The sequence below is a fragment of the Vigna umbellata genome, chromosome 1, assembly GCF_029865625.1.
Source record: "Vigna umbellata cultivar VRB3 chromosome 1, Vumbellata_1.0, whole genome shotgun sequence".
In the NCBI taxonomy this organism is placed as follows: Eukaryota; Viridiplantae; Streptophyta; class Magnoliopsida; order Fabales; family Fabaceae; genus Vigna; species Vigna umbellata.
The window spans coordinates 43,147,282-43,171,346 of NC_142165.1; the positions used below are offsets into that span (position 1 = coordinate 43,147,282).

The following is a 24,065-nucleotide window of genomic DNA, read 5'->3' on the forward strand; positions in this document are numbered from 1 at the left end:
TATATATGACAACAAATTAAGTTGACCCTTAGCCTTTCTTTTTATTAGGTATTCCGAGTTTGGATTTTCTATGTTTAATGTTCTTTTATATGCAAAATTTTAGTGTTTTCAAAATTTAAAATATGTTATTGTTTTTAATTCACTGCATTCCTCCAATACGGTTTGATAGTATTATATTCAAATCAAATATAGCTTAAAGTGTTGATATATTTCAAGTCTTCTAATTAAAACTATCAATAATTAATTTTATAAAAAAAAAGTTGTTTTCCTATATATATTATCAGTTTTTTTAATTTTTTTATCTATAAATAATCAGAGATGAATAACCAAACCTCTCAATGTTTTCAATAGATGTGAAAAAAAAAACATCTTACAAATTAAAGGATTCAACATGTTTATTTGTTTTTTTAAATTAATTAAAAAATTAATTATATTATTTTACTCATTTAAAATATATGATAAGTTCAAATGTGATTTAATAAGATTTAAGAATCTATTAGTTATCATGAAAAATTATAATAAAATAAAATAAACATAAAATAAAAAGATTGAAGCTGGTTTATAAAAGGGATTAGGATTCTTCTCTAGACACAAAGTTCTTTCACAGTTACACATAATGAAAGTATGAAAAAAGAAAAAAAGACAAAAAGATATATTGAGAGACAGGGGTTGGAGAATAGAAAGATTGAACAATGCATCTTATAGGATCTCTCATGGATGAAGGTCAGTATTCTATTATGATTATGTTGTGAGAATTGTAAATATTAAAATCCTATAGTTTTCTAGAATAGAATAGACTAAGAATGCAGAAAAACTACAAATTAATTTACATGTGATATTATAATATGTGTTGTTAGATTTATGATTCTCCTTATATGATGTTTTTTTCCAAATTATGTTTTACCCAAGTCAAGCCAAATTAGTAGAATCTTAATGATGAGATTTAGGAATTTTATATTTCCCAAGCAATTTGATTTCAAATTGAAATGGTAAGTTGCTTATGATAAACTATGTCTATATTGAATGAATTGAATATGAATGCTGTTTAGCTGCATTTTTATTACGTATTAATTTATCATTGTAAATTGAAAAGTATTTTCTCTTGGGACCTGAATATGTGGATTGAAAGCAATTCGAGAATTGACACTTGTTAATGTGGATTGGATGCAATAAAAGTTATGTTGGAAAAATAATTTTCTATCATGCAAATTGAAAATTGATCCAACCCAGATATGAAAATCTAAATATCTTTATTGATATGAATGGCAGATAAAAGATTTGAATTGGAAAACTATCTTCTTACCTGAATTACAATTAGTGTTTTAATTTTATTATGTAAATAATGTATCCTAATTTTATTTAAAATTAAGAAAAATGTTATGTATGATTTATAATAATTAAAGATATTTATTTATTTGAAATCAAAGATCAATTTTGTTAGTAATCAAAGAAAGCAAAATTTTAAAATTATTTGACTAAGTTATTAATATTTTTATTTCAATTACCGATAATATGATACTAAATTATGAATAATTGAAGTTTATTATTATAAAACATTTTAAAATTGTCTAAAGGTTAATTAATTATTCTTATAATTAATGAGTATTATTATAGTTAATTTTGTATGTAAACAAGTGATTCTAGTTAATGCATATTCTGATTATTATTAATGTAATATGATTTTTATCACTGTATATTAATAGATTTTCCACATAAGAACATTAGTATACATAGAATTAGAATGATTATTTATACACCAGTGCAAAATATATTATTTATAACGATTATTTATACCAACTAGGTATAAGAAGTATGATAACTATAATATATGAAGTTAACATTTTCATAATAAATAAAAATAAAATTTATATTGATTCTAATTATAATTGATATAGAAATTGATATAAAAAAAAGTATACGATATTTTTCTAATAAATAAGAATTTTTTTTTCATAATTTATCATTTGTATTTTTATATAACTTATATTTTTACAAAAACTGAATATTTTTATAGTGTCAATCATTTATATTCTCACATAATCTACTATTTACATTAAAGTACACGTCACTAACCAATGTTTCATTTAAAATTGAATATGTATTCTTTATTCTCGTTAACTCAATCACAATATATTATTTAAAACAATTATATACTATACATTTTATTATATATATATATATATATATATATATATATATATATAATTCAAATACATTTCTCATCATAAATAAATCAAAATATTATTATTTAATTATATAAAACAAAACATTTATATTAAATTATAATTACATTTTTATAAAAGTCACATTAATATAATAAATATATTTTAATTTTTAAAAATATCGTACGGGTACAAATGCTAATGTATCACAAAAAGGGAAACTAATTTTATATAACCTAATTAGAACTATAGGAAAAATATAAAAATATATAGTTGATGAATTTCCCTTTTATAAAATTAATGTTAATAGCACCCTCTTTTCATTATATTTTTAATTATTAAGTAAAACTTAGTATTAATCTGAAAAATAGTTGATCTTTTAATATGTTATTGGGAATTCCTAAGTGCATACCAATTTCGAGAATACACCCAAAAGAATACAAGTATTGGAAAATACAGAATTAGTTATTTTTAGATACTACATGTGATATTCTATAAGAACTAATTCTGCTCCAATTAAATAGAACAACTGTAGATGATAAAATTATTTTAGATATTTAATTAATCACATACTAAACATGTAAACTTGAAATTATTAATTAAGCTAAAGCATATTTGTGTCAATTAATTCATGTAGTTGTTGGTATAAAAAAACTGTTTGGAAAGGACAAATACGAAATAGTGTATCTTATTCTTAACTCAACAAAAACAATGTTCACTTGCCACCTTTTAATTTTAGGGAAAAATGATTTAGAAATTATATGTACTTCTTTTTTGCTGGCTGTTTGTTCTTTCCAAAAGCATCATAGATTTAAGACTTGTTTAAATAATAAATTAATTTAAGGCTAATTTAATTGATGAATTAATGTTTATTGCATAAGTATTTGTGTACAAGTTTACAATAGAATAAGAATTCGAATTAAACTTTTTCTTTTATATAAGTTATAAGTAAAAGGTTACCTAAAGTCTGGGCTTAGATCAGTATCTCAATAAATACGTATAAAAAAGTTAAATAAGATTTTTTTTTCCCATGAATTAACTTTAATTTATCAATACTTCATGGAAGTTCTTTTCATTTTCTTCAAAGAATTTTAAACTTGTAAATAAATTAATTTTGATTTATATGAAAATGTACTTTATTTATACTGCATCAATAAGTATTAGTTGATAAAAACTTTCAAATAAAGTGATGTGGTAATTATTTCATAAATAGCTGAAAACATTGAAAAAATAAGATGGGTAAGGAAATAAGTTAGCCCATTCAAGACCAGGTATATTTTAAATATTTTGAATAAGTGAGTTCTATAAAATATATAGTTACTTTTTGAATATGTGTATCAAAAAAATTGTCAAGATTTACTTCTGTATTTAACGGGGAAACATTTCCGATAATTATTATTTATATTTTTATTAAATAAAAAGTACACATATTTAATTGCTTGAAAATATAAAATAAAAAATTAATTAACAATGTCATTTGTTTCTTTACTTTCAATATATACAAAATAATTTTTAAACATAAATATGTGTGAGAAGAATTAAGAAAATAGGTGAATGATCGGAGCAGCAGAAAAGGACAGTGTGGTATTGACTTACAGCAAATTTGATTAGGGCATTTCAACATCACTCCAAAACGCTCTTTTTAAGGGATGGCGATGGGAAGCATATGCCCCCATGTGAGACCATTAACAAAACTTTGTCGTTTTAACGGCTCCCATTCAGACACATTCTGCTAACTAAAAGACAAAAATAGTTTGAATTTTAGGGCACTTCAAATTCTTAGCATCAAAAGCTGTGTCCCCACAATCTTTTATGTGTGCCAGAAAGGAAGGGCACAATTTCATCATTAATGGACCCAACACACTCAAACCAAATCATCTTCTTCACAACATCAATCATCTTCATTGCTTTTCAAAATGAAAACCAGTTTAAAATACTAATGGTACTGTCATACCAGTTCAGTTATGTGCTAAATGTAGTTTATCTTTTATTTTTGTAATTACCCATTTTTCAATGTATATATACAACATTTATTAAGTATGAATATATTTATTCAATAAAATAAAATATTAAGATTGATTGATTTACATGATGATAACATAATAACATATTTTCTCAGAATTGTTTGGACATGCTTTTTCAGACTTTAGTTATTATAAATAAATGCACTATTTAGTTACAGTTATTTTCTCTTAAACTTAATTCTTTTTTCATAATTTTTTATAAATCAAAACTGATTTATAGATAAGTTAAACAAAATTTTAAATTTACACGTGTGTGTAAAAAACAATATAAAATAGAGTAGATTAATTTTTTTTCTATTTTTTAGTTGGTTTAGTATTTTGAAATACATGAATAAAAAATAATCTAAAGTTAATCTTTATTTAGTTATGATGATTGTGATATGTTTAAATTTGTTATACGATGTTTGTGTAAATAATTAGATTATTATGCGAAAACTAAAACTATGAGTAGTCTTGAGTTAAGAATTTTTGCATTACTTAAAACTATTAATATATTGAATTGAATTTTTACATTAAGTGGAAATTGTATCTCTGAAACTTATTGGTTACAATAGGATTAGGATTGTCCAATTTACTCTACCTGAGGTCTGTTTTGAATTAAAATAACACATTTTGAACTAAGAAAGGGGTTGAATTACTTGGATAGGCAAATTGGATAACATATTCTAGTTAAATCATAATCAGATTTACTAATATGGGTTAGACAATGTCATATAATCGTTAAGCGTAAAGCAAAAAAGTGAAGTAAGTTCTAATGGTTAGAATGTAGATCGTTAGGCACTCACTTGACAATGAGTTTTAATTGTCTAGGGCGATTGTGTTACTTTGGGTTGGACGCTCACTTGAAAATAAGCTTTAGAGGAGTGGTTGTTATGTCCAATGGAGGTCGCTGAGGGCCATCTAAAATTAAATTATAGGGAGCTCTAAAGACTCAAGGGAATGGGTGCCAAGGAGGTTTGATCAGGTGTTGCTCTTTGAATTAGATAATTTACACAATTTAGATTATCTTAATCATGTTTAATGTGTTGATTTATTGATATAAATGAATGAAATAATATGAAAAGTACGATGCATGCATGTATGTGTAGAAATTTCCAAGGAGGAAGTATCATGCTGATATTGAGTTTAAGGGTGTATTAAATGATGATTCTAAAGTTTGTTATAGAATCCAACTCACATAAAGAAATATATCTAGTTGTGAGACTATAGTAAGTTTTGGTATGAAAGAGTATCATTCTAACAAGTCATAGTGAATTAATCTTGTTATAGTGATGAGGACACATGTCTGAATTATTTGGGAGAGTAGATCCTAGGTAGTATTACAAAAAATATACTAAGTATTCACATTACGGATGTACAATTTATGATTCTACTTAATACACTTGTCTTATAAATATAGAATTAAGTGTCAATAGGTCATTGTGGATATTGTCTTGTAAACATTTAATTGTTAATTAAAAATATTTTATTATTGTATTAATGAAAATTAATTTCATTATGATATGATAAACTTTTATTACTATGAATTATTACAATTACACTAACTTATCCTGTTTTTTTTGTTTAATCTATAATTTTTTAACTGTATGATACGTAGAGTAAAAAATGATACATATAAGAATAGTAAACAATAGAGAGATTGTTAGTAGATACTTTAAAACTTTAGTTTTTCCATATTATATATATATATATATATATATATATATATATATAAACATATATTTTGATCCAGTCCTATCTGTAAATACTTTCATTCTGAAGAATACTTTTTAAATTCTATTTTTAGAAATATTGAAAGTTTATATAATATGTAAATAAATTTAATAGTTATGCTTAATATCTTAACTGTTCTTATTAGTAGAATTATACGTTGTTGTATTTGCATGAAAAGGAAAAAAATAAGTTTATTTTACCGTTTGAGTGTAATATATTTCAAGAGTGGTTGTTTTAGATAATCAGCAGCATATTAAAATTAGAATTGAAATTATTCTAACTACTTGATTTATATTTTGCAAATTTATATCATGGATGATACTGTGTTAGTATTTTTAGATTCGTGGTTTACATATAGTGTAATGTGTCGGCATTTGGAATATATTTGGTATGTGATGTGAAAAAATGATGATAACATATATGAGTGCCTAAAAGTTGCATGAGATTAATTAATATGAAGATTATTTGATGCAATGTTATTTGTCACAATATGGATAAGGAATTACCATAATTACTTCTAAGCAACCCTTTGAGTGAATAAATACTTAAATCAAATGTTAATATTTGATAAACTTGTCTTGCGAATAGTTACCATAACGTTTAATCTTATATAAAGTGATAATTTTTTTTTTATAATTATAATATTAATTATTACGTTTGAAATTTTAGATCACTTACCAATCCTTTTTTATATATTAATTGTATTGGATTGTTAGAAGTCATGCATTAATGAGTGTGCAAGCACAGGATGGTTTTAAAGACCAACATAAACTCTCTCTCTCTATATATAATGGATGAATTTTTTAATAAGTGATTTTGAGATATTACTATTTAGTTACGTATATATATTGTTTTATATTTATATACCTATATATGTCATATTTTATATTAAAAGTTTCATAACATTTTGAAGGAAGTGTTATTAATATGAGGAATTTTTTACAAATTAATTAATATATAAATAAATAATTTTAATTTATGAAAATTAGAATATGATTTTATTTTTCTAAAAAACCTTACAAAGAGACTCGTCCAAAATATGATTTATATTTTATCAATCATTATAGGTTTTGAAGCTTAATAATATCATAATTTGACTTGGACGTTGACCAAACAATGTTGGGGTCAAAGATATGATGGGACATGTTTGTTGGGAGTGTTTCATACATTGAGTCAACATACTTTTTGTGTTAATGGCCATACAATGAAATATGTTCATAAAGAATTGAGTTAACGAGGAAAAGAACTATTGAAAAAGCCAAGAAAAACCATTTCACATCTTTTGTGACACATAAGCGCGAATCACTGCTGAATTCACGTTATGAAACTAAAAAAGTTAGTCTTACAACTTTTTTCGTCAACAGGTGAAAGTAACACAAAGTAAAGGGAACATCATTAATGTTTTATAGAGATAAAACCCGTTTTTTAATGAAGATGTCGAAATAAATATGGACACTTACATATGTTTTGGGCCTTATACAACATGTAGTTTTTCTTGATGGAGTTTGTGTTTTAACACATCTACATTGTGATAAAATTAAATTACTGTTATATAACATTTCTTTCTTTGGATGGACTCAAAAACAAAACCTTATTTTAAGAAATTTATAAGTATTACCACTTATATCAATTATCAAGAAACAACTGTTAATATAACACGCTAGTTTATATTAGAAAAATCAAATTCAAATAAATTATGTTTACTTTTTACTAAATAACTTTGCTTAATTCTTAATGCAATCATTTTATATTTTGCTTTGAACTTTTGTGTCATTGAATTATTTTAAATCTGCACAAGCATTTTAAAATGAGAAAGTCTCGTTATTTTTGTTTGACAGTGCATTTTCAGGATTTGTTTTTATTTATTTTATCATCTCAGAAAGAAAAACTTTGAAAATTATTATTTTTTAATATAATCTATAATTCTGTTCTATACCAGTCATGGAGTTCCTCGGATTTTTTTTCCTTCTTTTCTCTTTGGTGTTGCTTCCTCCACCTCCACAGCCTTCTCCCTCTACCTCCCCAATTATCTTTAATTCCAATTATATTCTTAAAGTTAAAATTTTTTATTTTTATTATTTTATTATTTTAATATTTTAATATTTAAATATAAACTAATATAAATATACATTATTAAAATACATTAAAAAGATATTCAAAAATAATAAATCAAAATATTAAAATATCTAATAAAATAATAACAGAAACATAAAATTAAAACAAAGCTTAAACGGATGACATCCTTCAACGGATGTCAACATCCGTTTAAGGCGAAACGGATGTCGACATCCGTTTTGCCTTAAACGGATGTTGACATCCGTTGAAGGATGTCATCCGTTGAAGGATGTCATCCGTTTAGGCTTCGTTTTCATTTTACGTTTTAGGGTTAAAGGATTATTGGAAAGATTATTGGAAGGATTATTGGAAGGGTTTAGGGTTTAGGGTTTAGGATTATTGGAAGGATTATGACTACGTACCTGAAGAGGAACCACCACAAGCACATTACACCACAAACGCACTGCACCACGTACTGCACCGAAAGCAAGAGGAAGATTGCTTGATAATTCTTTTCACGATCACTGAGCTTTGCAGAAAAATATTTTACTCATACAAGGAACTACGTAGTTTATCAGTGAAATATGTTATAAATGAGTAAAATTAAAAAACAATAATTCTAAAAATAAAATTTTACTGAGGGACAAAATAGTAAAGGGGAGGTGGAGGGAGAAGACTGTGGTGGTGGAGGGAGCAACATTCTTTCCCTTTTATTGCAATGCATGTTGCAAAGCTGAGGACTATTGGGCTATTATGATACATATTGGGACATTTCTTCCTGCACCCACCTTTTGTCTTCATGCATCCCCTAACTTTAAAATTCCACTTTTGTCCTTATGAAATATTATTAAAATAAAGAAGAATTATAAGAAGATGTATAACTTTGTTTTATGACTTTCGTAGTTCTCCAATAAGGTGTGGCGGTTGGGAGTGTTTAGTGTTTGGGTTTTTTAAATTTAAATTCAGATTTGATAATTCAAAATGCATTATCAAATCTGAAAGTATATATATCGGATTCAGCAATCTAGAAATTTGAAGTTGAAATTTTATTTTAAAAAACTCATGCAAGAAGGTATCACATGTATTTTGAAAATCTTGTTCTAAAAATTTTAATTTAAAAGGTTCAAACCAAAATTATTTTTATATGTTTCAAAAACCCATTCTATAAATCTTATTTTATAAGTTTTTTTTTATGAAAATAATGCTATAAATTTTTTGAAAAACTTATTTTGAAAGATTTCCAGAACAAGTAATTTTAAAAGTTATTTTTACAAAAATAAAATAAAATAAAATAATAGTTTTAAGAATTATGTTTTTTATTATCGGCATTTTAATATAAAGCTTAAAGTTACACGAAGAAAAAACCCGGTTTCAAAGTACGACCACGAGGTTAATCTTAATAAAGCTTTTTAATGGACAACAAGAAATGAAAAAAACAAAACTAAACGCCAATGACTTAACACGTAAACATCAATTATGCACACGTATTATTTAATATATTTAATCATTTAAAGATAATTTTATTAATATACAAACAAACAAACACAAGAGAAAATTATTTTTCCTGAAAATAAAGTACAAAAAAAAGTATGCGACAGAACTCAAAATAAATAAAAATATATTTTTTAGTTAGATAAATAAAATAAAAATATTACTTTTGGTTAAAACTGTCTACTGTTTCCTTCTATAAAAAAATAATATTATTTGTTAAAATTATGTAAATATTTTTATTTACAATTTAATAATCTTGTTTACAAAATATTAGTTTTTGTTTTTTTTTTCTAATTTGCATGTTTAAAAAAACGCAGCACCAACAATATGTTCACAAGAATAAATAGTATGGATATAAAATAATAATAAAATCCTGAATGAAATTCAGTTTAACATTGCGAACAAAACGGAAGCAAGTTACGTTATTCACAATGATTAAATTTAAATTTACAAAAAAGTTTCGAAAAAAACTCACAATAACAACTGTATATTATTATTATAAATTAGAATAACAACAGCATATCAACCGTTTCACAAGCTCATTAAGTTAATACAATATACAATATACAATATCAATACAAGTTTGAAAAAAATAATAATACAACAGCATACTATTAATTAACATTATTAAGGAAATCAGCATACTATTTAATTTAAGAGAAAAACAAACACTGTTAAAAATTATTTTACTAGTAAAAAAATGGTAACCAATGAAAGCGAAGCAACACCAATTAACATTATAATGTAAATAAATCTATACTTTACTTCTTCTCAGAGCTTATCCATCGAGTATATATTCTAATTACATTTGATACGATTAAGTTTTCAATTAATTAATTAAATTCGAATAAAAATAATAAATAATTACTTCAATATCTTCCGTTCTCTATTTATTCTTGTTCCATCGATCTTGTTTCTTCGTCGTTCATTGCACTTTCATCGCAGAACTGGTGAGGTGAAGCTCAAACATCATCGTTTCTGCAATTGAGCCATATTTATTTATTTATTTATTTATTTTTATTTACTCAAGATATTTCGCATCAGTTTATCCAATCACTTTACGTGGTTTTGTTATTTTTGTTTTTGAATTCTGATGTCCATAATTCAAAATCACCCCTTCTTATCCCCATCCGCTTATAAGAACGAGAAATCACGGTGATCTAGGGTTTAAAAGGGTTGTCTTTTTTGTTTTTGTTTTTGTGGAAATTCATAACTCTCAATTAGGGGTTCGCGATAAATGGCACGGTTGGTTCTGCCATCGAAGAGATTGTCTCTTTCGAGGAACACTCTACTGGGTTTGATCTCCCCTGCTCCTGTGATTATCCATACATACACCTTTTAACTTTGTTTTTTGTTCTGATTCTACGTATCCGTCACCACCATGCCTCCATGTGCAATTCTTGTTTCTGGAATAACGAAAATCTTTCAGAGAAATGGATTTTTGGTCGTAGGAACTTGTGTTGTTTCTCCTGTCGTATTATCATTATTATTATTATTATTATTATTATTATTATTATTATTTTTAACTCAATATAGAAGACTCTTTGTTATACGTATGGCAGTTGTTACGCAAACTTTTTTTTTTTCGTGCGTGCTTTGTTTATTTCCTACACTTGTTCACTTTTTTCATTACTCCAATCCCTGAATGACATGATGTCTTTTTTAGCCTGCATTTTTGAAAGTTGGATTTGATGTTGAGTAGTTTCTGAACTCGAGTTATAGCTTCTAGTGTACCTGCACGTATCAAATGCTAAGTGAATATAAATAATCATATCTTATTACAAATGGGTTAAACAAATTAAGTCATGTTAGTTTTTTAAGAAGTTATGTAAAAATTAAAATACTTTAAATTTTGACTATACACGAAGGTTGTCTTATCTGATTTTGCTCTTACTGTTCTTCTTAATGACTTTCTTACTTGATAAATTCTCCCTGTATGGAGATTTCTTGTCTGTGTTTTATTTTTTAAAAAATTTCAATTGAGAATAACACGTTGAATGTTGCAATATTGCTTACTCCTCTGTGGATTATGATGATTATTACCACCTTCTTTGCAGCTTCAGCTTAATTGCGGTGTTGGTTATTTTCAGAATACAGCAAAAAGGAGCATCCGTTACAAGCATTGCGTTGCTTCGGAGGTTTCTTTCCTTCTTTTTGCAGCTCCATACACTATGAAAAGTATCTTTAAAAAAAAATAATGCTCTCATTTAATGTTTCATGTGAATGTAATACTGTTGACATGGATTTTGCAGGTTAATTTCCAAAAGAAGTATTCCCCATTATATACTTCATTACCAGTAAGTTTAATTTGTGTTGGAACTTCCTTCTTTTGTAGTTTATTTAGTTGCATTTTTAAAGATGTTTGTTTTTACCGTATGTCTATGGATTCTTTCGGACTCAACGTTGATGTACAATCTGCTTATTTGGTTACCTGATCTTGTTTGTTCTTATTCTGTTTCAGAGGGTCAAGCAAGTAAGTAAGAGGCTAATTTGTGCTGTTGCCACAGAGGATTTACCAAAGCAAGTTGAAGAATCTAATATGGAGACACCAAAGGAAATATTCTTAAAGGATTATAAGAGGCCTGATTACTACTTTGACAATGTAAGTTTACAGGAGTTTTCATTCATGTTGTTGCTACTTTTAAAATTTTATTGATTCCTTTGTTCATGTGTTGCATGTAACTATTACAGGTGGATCTAGAATTTTCCTTGGGAGAGGAGAAGACAATAGTTAGTTCTAAAATATCTGTGTATCCTCGCATTGAAGGTAGATAATTATGTTTCCTTGTGACGAACTTGTATCTTGTTGAATCTACCGAGTTATTCTGTCCAAGTAATTTACCAGTTTTCATATTTATTTAACTCACTCCTAATTGCTCTATTTTGTGCACCAGGTTCTTCCTCCCCTCTAGTTTTAGATGGAGAAGATGTATCTTTAGTTTCAGTTCAGCTGAATGGAAAGGCTTTGAAGGTATATGTTGTGTGTGTGTGTACACAATCACCTGCTGACTTTCAATGCCATCTTGCAAGTTTTTCAGACACTGAAATTCATATGATTACAGCTGATTTTAATTTTGTGTAATGAACGTCACATTTATGCTTCCTTGTTAAAACCTTAGTTGTTTTTCACTTCCGGAAAAACTTTATATTTGTGCTTCCTAGTCAAAACCATAGTTTTTACTTTCAGAAACATTTTGTATTGGTAGTTATGTTATGGGTTGGGTTTAGATTGTTGTGTTACTCTTGTAACTTTGTTAATAATTCTGTTTCATTCATCTGTAGGAGGAAGATTATCATTTGGATGCACGGCATCTCACAATCCTATCACCTCCTAGTGGTAAATATGATCTTGAAATTGTCACTAAGATCTGTCCACAGAAAAATACATCATTAGAGGTTAATGAAAATTCTCCTTGTTGTATGGTTTATTTCTTTATTTCATTGCTATTTTTCCTCTTTTATCACCATAATTTGGGGCTTGAGGGGAGGAAGCTGTGTTGACTATGAATTTGATTTCCTGTAGGGACTTTACAAATCATCTGGGAATTTCTGTACTCAATGTGAGGCTGAAGGTTTCCGTAAAATTACATTTTATCAGGTTGTCATCTTAAGGCAATCAATATGATAAACTGTTTGTATATTAACTCATAAAATTAAGTTTTTCACATGAAACTAATGGATTCTACCTTCCAACAGGATCGACCTGACATAATGGCAAAATATACCGTTCGAATTGAGGCTGATAAATCGCTGTATCCAGTGTTGTTGTCTAATGGAAACCTGGTTGAGCATGGTGACCTAGAGGTAATGTTATCTTGTAATGCATAGCTGTGGAGGCTATCTAGACTGTTAGTATACTGTTTATGGACAATATTTATGCTACACGGCAGGGCGGGAGGCATTACACTGTTTGGGTGGACCCCTTCAAGAAACCTTGTTACCTGTTTGCCTTAGTTGCCGGACAATTAGAGAGCAGAGATGACATATTTACTACCCGTTCAGGGCGGAATGTGGTCCTTAGGATATGGACACCTAAAGAAGATGTCCCTAAGACTGCACATGCTATGTATGCTCTGAAAGCAGCTATGAAGTGGGATGAAGATGTATGTCCTTGTTTAGTTTTAAATCATTTAATCAGATGGTCTACTTATGGTCACAATATACATTGTTTGGAATACTGAAGAATTTTTCTGTCTTGTCATATGCTTTCTGAACAGGTTTTTGGACTTGAATATGACCTGGATCTCTTCAATGTTGTTGCTGTCCCAGATTTTAACATGTAATTTCCATCTACCAGTTTTTAAGATTTCAATGATGTGACCCTGCCTACATTGTATATAATGAGATAAGATGAGATAGCATGAAATGTTAGAGTGCAGAAAAGTAATATGGTATACTTGTTTTGTGTTGGACAGGGGAGCAATGGAGAACAAGAGCTTGAATGTTAGACCCCTACTTGTCAGCTTTTCTTTGTTGGTCATCTGTGTTCTCTTCTGACATTTACATAATTTTTTTCTTCTTATCATCAGATTTTCAATTCAAAGCTTGTATTGGCCTCTCCAGAGACTGCTACTGATGCAGATTATGCTGCAATATTGGGGGTTATTGGACATGAGGTTTGTAACTATTAGATATTATAATTTTTGAAGAGTTACTTTTCCAAATATAATTTTCTTGATGGTGTCCAGAGCTTATTTCTTAATTGTGACTAGAGCTTATTTCTAAAACTATTAGATATTATAATTTTTGAAGAGTTACTTTTCCAAATGTAATTTTCTTGATGGTGTCCAGAGCTTATTTCTTAATTGTGACTAGAGCTTATTTCTAAAACTATTAGATATTATAATTTTTGAAGAGTTACTTTTCTAAAACTAATTTTATTAATTGTGTGCATAGTTTATCTTGTAATTGTGACTATAGAATATTTCTTAATTATGACTGGAGCTTATCTGCTGTCTATTTTGCAGTATTTCCACAACTGGACTGGCAACAGGTGGTGTTATCCACTATAGATCTTGTTATCCTTTCTTGTTATTTTTATGCTCTTTTTATTCCCATTCATAGAATGTCCCAAAACTTTTTCCTGCTAAGTTCTATTTCAATTTATTGTAATCCTGGGTTTTTTCAGCACATTTGTCTATTATATGTTTATTTCTTTTCATTGCCATGGGTGTGTAACACTTGAATTAAGCATTTCATTTAATAATATCAGAGTGACTTGTCGAGACTGGTTCCAGCTTAGCCTGAAAGAAGGTCTCACTGTTTTTCGGGATCAGGCAAGCCTCCATTCCCCAGTTTCCCATGTTTCGATTTAGACAATGCAATGCTTTTCTTCTGTTAGATTTTTTTTTTCTCAATGCAATGTATTGATAATTGGCAGGAATTTTCATCTGATATGGGAAGTCGAACTGTAAAGCGAATTGCTGATGTTTCTAATCTTAGAAATTACCAGTTTCCACAGGTTACTTTTTCCTTTTGTGTATGATTATTTCTGAGTTCTACAGCGACGTTTTTCTGACTGTTCCTCTCATTTTATCTATATAATTTATCTTATTTACTATTCTTTTAATGTTAAATACCATGATGTCAGGTGTAGTATGTATTCTGATATTTTTAACTAATTTTTCAGGATGCCGGTCCCATGGCCCATCCAGTGCGACCACATTCTTATATCAAGGTTAGAATATGGAAATCATTTCCCCTCATCTTTTGTCTCCAAAAATATATTTTGCCCTCATTCCCCTTACTATACGTGCTTTTAAGTATGTGTTCATATTTTTTTTTTCTCTATGTTGACAGATGGACAACTTCTACACAGGCATGCCATATTTTCAGAACTTAAATAATTGAGACAATATCGTATTTGAAAATTTTACTATATTATGTAATAATTTGTTGTGCTCTACTGATTTATCTATCATTTTGCCAACACATGTGGACTAATTTCTGATGTGGCCCTATTGTCTATGTCAAAATATAGTTACGGTATGTTTCAGATTCTTTGGTTGACACTTTTTTGTCTCTATTTTTTTTTTCTTATTAAGCTATTGAATTGTTTATAATGGTGTCGTTCTTTTCTGCAGGTCTATGAAAAGGTTTGACCATAATCACTACAGTTTTTAGTCCCTCTACATCCTTCTGTGTGGCATTTTGTTCTTATGATCCTATGTAACAGGGGGCTGAAGTTGTCAGAATGTACAAAACCTTATTAGGAAGTCAAGGGTTCCGAAAAGTAAGAATGTTTATCTAATGCCTATATCAACCGTGTTACCTGCTATGTCTTAATTTAAAGTTCAACTCTTACAAACTCCGCATATTTCAGGGCATGGATCTTTATTTCAAGAGACATGATGGTCATGCTGTAACATGTGAAGATTTTTTCTTTGCCATGCGGGATGCAAATGATGCTGATTTTGCAAATTTCTCGTTATGGTGTGTATTTATGGCATCATTTTTTCCTCACTGCTATCTTATACTAGTTTGTATTAACTTACGAGCAAATGTTCAGGTATTCTCAAGCTGGGACCCCTGTTGTCAAAGTAAGCACTTCTTATAATTCAGAAGCACATACTTTTTCTTTGAAGATTAGGTACACAAACAAAACTTCAACTTTTGGTTTCTCCTTTTTGATTGAGTGATTTAAAGGTATACCAGCCTTGGATTTTATTTGTGGTTGTCTTTAGTATGTTTGATGAGGACATTTTTGCAGCCAAGAGATACCACCTACTCCAGGACAAGCGGTTAAGGAACCCATGTTCATTCCTGTTGCAGTGGGTTTGCTTGATTCCACCGGCAAGGACCTTCCTCTTTTAAATCTTTATCACAACGGGACTCTGCAATCTGTTTCAAACAATGTTCAACCAGTCTGCACTACAGTCCTTAGAGTCACCAAGGTTATATTTATAACTTCTGTCTCGTGTTTATTTGAACTTTGTAAGTCATTTTTTAAAACCAGACCTGCACGAAACTAGTTTAGACACTGGTCCAAGGATTAATGATTTAACAGTGGTAGAATCAGTATTAATTAAATAGTCATTGAAATAATATTAAATGAGTACAAGAAATTTGTAACAACAAAATCTAAATAAAACATCATTATGCAGTCTTAAGATTCAAAGTATATATAAAACTCCAAATGAAATATATCATGATAGTTAAGTTTAAATTTTAATAAAATACATCAATGGCCAGTTATAATAACCCAGTTTACATGTAGAATACAAAATAAAATGACAGATTAATATAAATGAGTAAAAGTAAATTAATTTTATAAAATTGATATAGTAATTTATACCTAGTTGTAATCTTCTTCAAAACATATATTAAATTAAAAATTGAAAGAAAATTAAGTCGTTTTTCTTTATGTTTAAAACATATGATATTAAATTAAAAATCATCTCAAAAACGTTCCAACTTGTTCTCAGAACTGGTTGGCTGGTTCTCAAAATCATCCGTATTTTTCTGAGTTCATGGACTGGTTACCTGGCTGGTTTCCAATCACACTGGCCAAACTGTGGTTTTAAGGTAACTATACCTGTCAGGCAGGTTTTTGACATGTACTCTGTAGCAGGTGGATAATATACAATTGCAATTGCCACCCTTCTTCTCTTTCCTCTCTTCAAGGGAAATAAGTACTGTTTGAAGGTGACTTCATTGGTTACTACAATCTTGAACTTCTTTAAGGTTGAGGAAGTTCTAATGATTTGCATTATTCTTAATTTTACACCTGTCAGAATTTTTTTAATTTCAGAATATGTAGGTTTATTCCGTCCAGAACTGAAATATTAAAGCAATTTTCAGTGGAGTTTCCCTGGAAATCCTACCCATTGCAAACTGTTTTAGGATGGGAATGTTGGGGATGGAAGTTGTGGCTTGGTTTACGTCACCGGAAATATTTTCTACTTTATAGTCTTTGATGGACTCCACATTTTTCAAAATTTTCTGTATCTATATTATCAGTTTTTTTTGCTACCCTAAAAAGGCTTATGAAAATATATTTCAAGCTAACAATTTTTTCCCAAAAGTGAGTCAAATCAGTCAATGAGTCCAAGCACTGACCTTTTTCCTCTTTTAATGAACAAATTCATTTGTCCAGTCATCTCCTCCTCGTGCCAAATTGTAGCGTTCTCATCGTTCTTCCATTCTTTAAAATTTACAAATGTTTTTATCCTGCGTTTTCTCCACTGAAGTTTTCTGGATCCATTACCTTGTTTAGTTAAATTATGAACATATAGTTATTATGACAACAGATATACTACAAAGTAAAAGTGTCATTTGTTTCATTACATAGTACGTGCATACATGTTAAATAACTGGGTTGAAGAAAAATGGCACTGAAATTGTAATAATGGATATATCTACCTAATATTGTTGCATAACTTATGTCCCAGTAGCCGTAGGTTTTTGTTGAAATGCGGAGCATGGGTAAGCTTTTTGATATTCGTGACTAACTGATAATTTTATTTGTATCTGGTGTAGAAAGAGGAAGAATTTATATTCACTGATATATTTGAGAAGCCTGTTCCTTCTTTGTTAAGGGGATACAGTGCTCCTGTTCGTCTGGAATCTGATCTCACTGAGAGCGACCTGTTTTTCCTGCTAGCTAATGATTCTGATGAATTCAACCGGTTTGTCTCCTCTGAAGTTGCAATTTATTCTTTTTTATTTGATAGCTCGATGGGAATTTGTTAAATGGCTGATTCAAATGATTCAGTTGGGAAGCTGGACAAGTTTTGGCACGGAAGTTGATGCTTAACTTGGTGGATGATTTTCAACATAACAAACCATTGGTTTTGAATCCCAACTTTGTTGTTGGGTTCAAACGTATTCTATGTGACTTAAGTCTGGACAAAGTATGCTTAGCACAATATTTTCTTTGTAATATTCTTTGTTGATTGGTTTTTGTCATATTATTTCACTAATTGAACTTTATGCTCTTTTATCATCTAGGAATTTGTGGCAAAGGCAATAACTCTGCCCGGGGTAGGAGAAATAATGGACATGATGGATGTTGCAGATCCAGATGCTGTTCATGCTGTTCGTACTTTCATCAGGAAACAGCTAGCCAGTGAACTGAGATCAGAGTTCCACACAACAGTATGACTTGCTGTCTGAAGCAGTCTAGAATTTTAAAATATTTTTCTTCATTCTACGAATCTCCCCAATAACAGCTATGGTTATTTACCTTTTTACAGGTATTATATAATAGGAGCTCAGAAGATTATGTCTTTGATCACCCAAACTTGGCCAGGCGTGCTCTGAAGAATATTGCTCTTGGTATACATTTCTCTTGCTACATACTAGTTTACAGTTACATGGATGATTGCAGCAAGATCATTTTCTTTTTTGTAGCTTATCTTGGATGCCTCGAGGAACAAGAATTCACCGAGCTTGCAATTCAAGAGTACAAAACTGCCACTAACATGACTGAACAATTCGCCGCTTTGGTTGCCATAGCCCAGACACCCGGTAAAACCCGTGATGATTTTCTAGCTGATTTTTACGGAAAGTGGAAGCATGATTTCTTGGTAAATATCTCGATCGTTATGACTATTTTTGGAATTAAGTTTTTGTTTTCTCCATTAGTTGGCTATCTCCTATGTGTGTTATAAACCTTAACGTCCTGGCTGGATTAAACTTAAGATGCTAACGATTTTCATACCAACCATTATTTGCGAAAGGCATAGTGCTTTCTTCATTAACATCTGTTTTTACCTATCTACTATACAATCTCTCAAGTTATATGTGTGCATATGTCTCTCAAGTTGCTTACCTTTCCAGGTGGTGAACAAATGGTTTGCTCTGCAATCATCGTCTGATATTCCTGGTAATGTCGAGAATGTGCGGAAACTGCTAGACCACCCAGCATTTGACCTGCGCAATCCCAACAAAGTGTACTCTCTCATTGGAGGTTTCTGTGGGTCTCCGGTGAACTTTCACGCGAAGGATGGATCAGGCTACAAGTTTTTGGGAGAAATTGTGCTGCTACTAGACAAGCTAAATCCTCAGGTCATTTCACATTATCCTTCTTTTTAAGTTACATATTAGTTCGTTTGTGTGTATTATTGCTTCATGATCCTTATGTTGTATTTGACAATTTATTGGTTTGGAGGAATGCAGGTTGCCTCAAGAATGGTGTCAGCCTTCTCAAGATGGAAGCGTTATGACGAAAGCAGACAAAGTCTTGCGAAGGTAATAAACTTTTATTATTTTTTCACATTAGCTCATCTTCTCTTTTTATTGAATTGTCTCTGTATTAGCTTTGGTGAAAAAATATGGCGTTTTTCAGGCTCAATTGGAGAATATCGTGTCTAGTAATGGACTGTCGGAGAATGTGTATGAGATAGCCTCGAAAAGCTTAGCTGTTTGAGTGTGACTGACACGAAGAAAACAGCCAAGCTATCTTTTAGACGGTTATGGTGTATTTGTGGCGAAAGCAATTGTTACAACGATCTCTATCCTGTGCAAGCTTTGGCGCAACAACGGGCGCTTCTCTTTTTGCATGCACCTCTTAACTTGGGATGACCTCTAATATCGATTTTCATAGGACTTTAGTGCTTTACGCCATAATAAAATGTGAACTAATTGATCTTGGTACTTAAAAACGATTGTTTGGATATGATTATACCGTCTTTTTACTTTTTGATTATATTGATAATTTTATTAGAAAATATTGGTGCGACTGATTGTGTGTTATTTGTTTCTTCAAACTATTTTAAAAACGGAAGTCTGAAAAAACACTGCATTTTGCATTATTTTTTTACCAATGTACGACTGCAATAACACCATTTGTACCTTCCTTCTAACCTGATCCTATATTTCAGACCTAATTTGAGTACATAGGATGTACGACAAACATTTATAAAAGATAGATGCTTGGTTTGTGTACATAAGTGTATTAGTTAGCTGTATACGTTGTCGCATTCTGATATCTGTAATCGACTTTAACTGTGAGAAAGTCAAAACAGTTAGTTTTTTTAATATCTACATCTCCATCTAAGTATCTTCTCTCCATAAATAAGACTGGTGGCTGAAAGCAAATTACGACATTTGTCGCCATTACTGGCATACATTTAGAGAAATTGTCATTCTTGAAGTTTTACTCACTCTCCATAACATAAAATTTGATAAAACTATCAAGTCAGATGAGAACTGAAATTTGATAGCTAATAATTGAAATTTGTTGAACTAGCTTATTATATTAGTAAAATTACCAAGTAGCTGATAAAATAAAATATTAAAATAGTATGCTAATGTCAACTTTTATATAATTTGAATTTATTGCTGAATATATATCTTGGAAGTATTTATAATTCTAGTTCTAATGAATTTCATTTTTTTTTAATTTTTACAGTCAAAGATAAAATAGAATAAAAAGTATTGTATGCTTAGGTGGATATCATACTTTCATACGGATAGATACTTCGTATGAATATCATAGTTACCCCAAAAAGATACTTTTATTGTATTAGTCAATATAATAATTGTAATATAAAATTACCATAAAACTAATTATTATCTATCATTATCAATTTTAACAATTTCTATCTTATATTTAAAATTTACTTATTTTAGTAAAAATAAAAAATTAATATAATTAAAGGTAATAAAAAATACAGAGTTAGAATCTAGTGTTTAAAAAAAATATTATTTAATATCTTTATATGAACCTTGTATATCAACCATTCCTGCTAAGTTTAAACAAATTTGTCAGCTACTAAATAAAGATATAAATGTTATGCTAAATATAGCTTTAAAGACCACTTTTGAATAAGTATGGAGAAAATGATAAGATTGAAATTTGTTAAAATTGTGAGAAGATAGTGACACTTAACAGTATTTATTAGAGCTATTTTGGTCATATTAAACAATTTAGTATTTTCCTATGTTACAAATTGTGTTTATATTACTATTTATACAATTTATTTATTTTATATAAATTTTTTTACATATATCTTCGAGTTAGATGAGTTTGTATTACTTCTAGAATTTGCCCGTATTAAAATTGGTATTTCTAAAAAAAATCAATATTTTTAATATTCTACCCTTAATAAATACTTAGACTAGGATAATTAAATATCAATATGGTTAATTGGAGAATAATAAATTTATCGTTAGCACCAAATTTCATTAATTAACACATAATACGTTATGTAAATTGTCATTGTTTCACTCAATCCTATAAATTAACTAGTTTACACACTACTAAAAAAAAGCTAATGAGCTTAATCCAAACAATTCTTTGAAGAAATTTACTCTGTGAAACACTTTCAAGAATGTTGTTCTGCATTAATATTATACAGAAGAATAACTGCTTTGTAATCTTAATTAAGCGTAATTAAAAATTTGAGACTATATTTTCGGCTTCTTAATTGTATAATAAATTAGCTAGGAAAGGTTTATGGTTGTATTGTATGAAAATGGTATTTGTAATTGTTTGGATTTGTATAAGTCAAAGAAAAAAGGTGGGGTCATAAAGAAAATTAAGTAGCACAATGATAAAATTGATATCTGTCCAATGATGAAAAAGGTGTCCCCATTTATCTAACAAGATTGCTATCTAAACTTAGATTAATTATAGCCTCAAAAAGTCTTCAGTTTAATTGTTATTTCAGTTGCCCTACGACACAAGCAAAAGGGAAAAGAATCTATCTATGACTTTTATTATTATTCCTACCCCACTCTTTTCAACCTTTCTTCCTCATATCATACCAACAACTACTACCAACACCAATTCAAGCAATAAAAAAAATTAATTAATTAATTACATTTAGACTATAATCACATGCTGGCAAGATGACAATCACCATGTTTCATGGCATCAAAACATGACAACCTAGGCAACATAGCCCTTCACAATTTTCTTCTTATAGTGTATTGTCTTATAATCCAATTATAGGAACTGATAATTTACCCGTAATAGGATGAAAAAGGAAGGTAAAATACTTTCATTTCCTTTAACTATTTCTTTTTCTTCAAGAAAAGACAAAAGAAAAGAAAAAGAGTAGTGATGGATAAATGTAGGAGTATTTTATTCTCATTCTTAAAATAAATATTTATTCTCATTTTTGTTTTAATAGTGATGGAATATGTTATTTTTGTCTTATCCCTATTATAATTGAGAATTGAGAATGAGTATATTTGTATCCATGTTCATAGTCGTCTATTCAATATTTCAAATATTAATTAAATACTTTTCTTTTATAAAATAAAAATTACAAGAAATAAAATATAATATTATAAATGTTTATTATCAAAATTATATGAAGAAAAATATAATTATATAATATCTAATGAGAGTATCAAATATTAGTGTGATATAAAGATCATATAATTATAAAAAATAAATAAAAATGATTAAAATTGTGTCTTAAAATAATTTACACAAACTAATAATAATAAAAAATTAATATAAGTTTGCTAAATTACTTAATAAATCATAAATAATTTAGTAATTTAAAATAAAAATATAAAAACAAAAACTAGTATTGACATGAGAATGGTAGAAGTGTTGAAGTGGTTTAATCTGATTCATATAAGTTGACTTACAACTAATTAAACTAAAAATGAGTCTGTTTAACTAATTTCTTTTTATGAATCAAAATTTTTATGATCAAGCTAAATTCATTACACCTTGGTGATTTAATAAGTTGACTCACTTAAATATATTTTATTATTTCTTTATATTTTATATATTTATTGGACTACCATCAAACTAAATAGACTTGACCTACTTTTCTTTTACAACAATATAATCAAATTGTTTATTTATTTTACTAAATACTATTATAAATTTAGTAATTAAAAATTATAATATTAACTTATATAATTTAACAAACAAATAAATTAAATATTTAAACAGTTTAAATATAGGGCATACCTACTGCAAAAATTAAAATGTAAATAAATTTTTTATAATGTTTATGATTAAATATATATTTATATTTACATAATTTAAACAACTTTTTAACATAGGGCATACCCGATCCCTTTTAACTAATACAAGTGCTAACAAAGACTTTATTTTCACTAAAATAATTAAGATGCAAAATAAATTAATTATATCTTTAATAAGCCTATTTCCTAACTAATATAAACTCACCCATCATACTAATTTTCCAAAGATATTAAAAGAGTTTTTACTTAAATGTAGATAACAAATATGTACATGAATCAAATACAAATATAATCAATGGAGAAATATTAAAATGGTTAAATTAAAATTTGATGAGATCTTCACTGTGAGATAATTTATAAATTATATACTTGGTTATAATCACGCTAATTTATCTTTTTTTAGTGTTTGATTGTGGTTTATCTATCTACAATGATTGTGTGTTATATATGAGTAGAAGATAGTGTAGATAGAAGGGACGTGAAACAATGAAAGATTATTGATTGTATGTTAGTGAATATTTGTTGTATAGATAAATTATTTTTGTATTTTATAGATCTTATGTGTTAAAGTACTGAAAATGTAGGATTTTTTGTTTTCAAAACAATATCTATCCTCTAATCAATTCCCTAATTAAAAAAATATATTGTCTTGTTAAAAATAAATTGTACCTATCTGATCCAATAAGATCCAATAAACATGCTAAAGAATGAGATCGAACAAGAT

At 28.3% G+C, this 24,065-nt stretch overlaps 1 protein-coding gene across 1 annotated transcript; it reads left to right on the forward strand.

The window, feature by feature from the left end:
- The first annotated feature begins 10,578 nt into the window (after nt 1-10,578).
- LOC124821564 (puromycin-sensitive aminopeptidase) lies at nt 10,579-20,126 on the forward strand. The gene is made up of 32 exons (XM_088103236.1): nt 10,579-10,760; nt 11,503-11,583; nt 11,698-11,742; nt 11,907-12,047; nt 12,137-12,212; nt 12,340-12,416; nt 12,728-12,841; nt 12,969-13,043; nt 13,142-13,249; nt 13,336-13,548; nt 13,663-13,724; nt 13,861-13,888; nt 13,975-14,061; nt 14,413-14,438; nt 14,658-14,721; nt 14,826-14,906; nt 15,075-15,122; nt 15,245-15,263; nt 15,426-15,430; nt 15,529-15,540; nt 15,621-15,677; nt 15,768-15,877; nt 15,954-16,034; nt 16,155-16,338; nt 17,924-18,072; nt 18,159-18,297; nt 18,395-18,541; nt 18,640-18,721; nt 18,797-18,972; nt 19,226-19,453; nt 19,565-19,636; nt 19,734-20,126. The coding sequence occupies exons 1-32, from the start codon at nt 10,683-10,685 to the stop codon at nt 19,812-19,814; spliced, it is 2,946 nt and encodes a 981-aa protein (XP_087959362.1). The 5' UTR covers nt 10,579-10,682; the 3' UTR covers nt 19,815-20,126.
- Nucleotides 20,127-24,065: the final 3,939 nt, after the last annotated feature.

What these genes read in the sequence shown, in the direction of transcription:
- LOC124821564 (XM_088103236.1), top strand. Translation starts at nt 10,683, where the DNA reads ATGGCACGGTTGGTTCTGCCATCGAAGAGATTGTCTCTTTCGAGGAAC. An exon ending in GTAAAATTACATTTTATCAG is followed by an intron (nt 13,044 to 13,141) that starts GTTGTCATCTTA and finishes ACCTTCCAACAG; the next exon opens with GATCGACCTGACATAATGGC. An exon ending in TGGGGGTTATTGGACATGAG is followed by an intron (nt 14,062 to 14,412) that starts GTTTGTAACTAT and finishes TCTATTTTGCAG; the next exon opens with TATTTCCACAACTGGACTGG.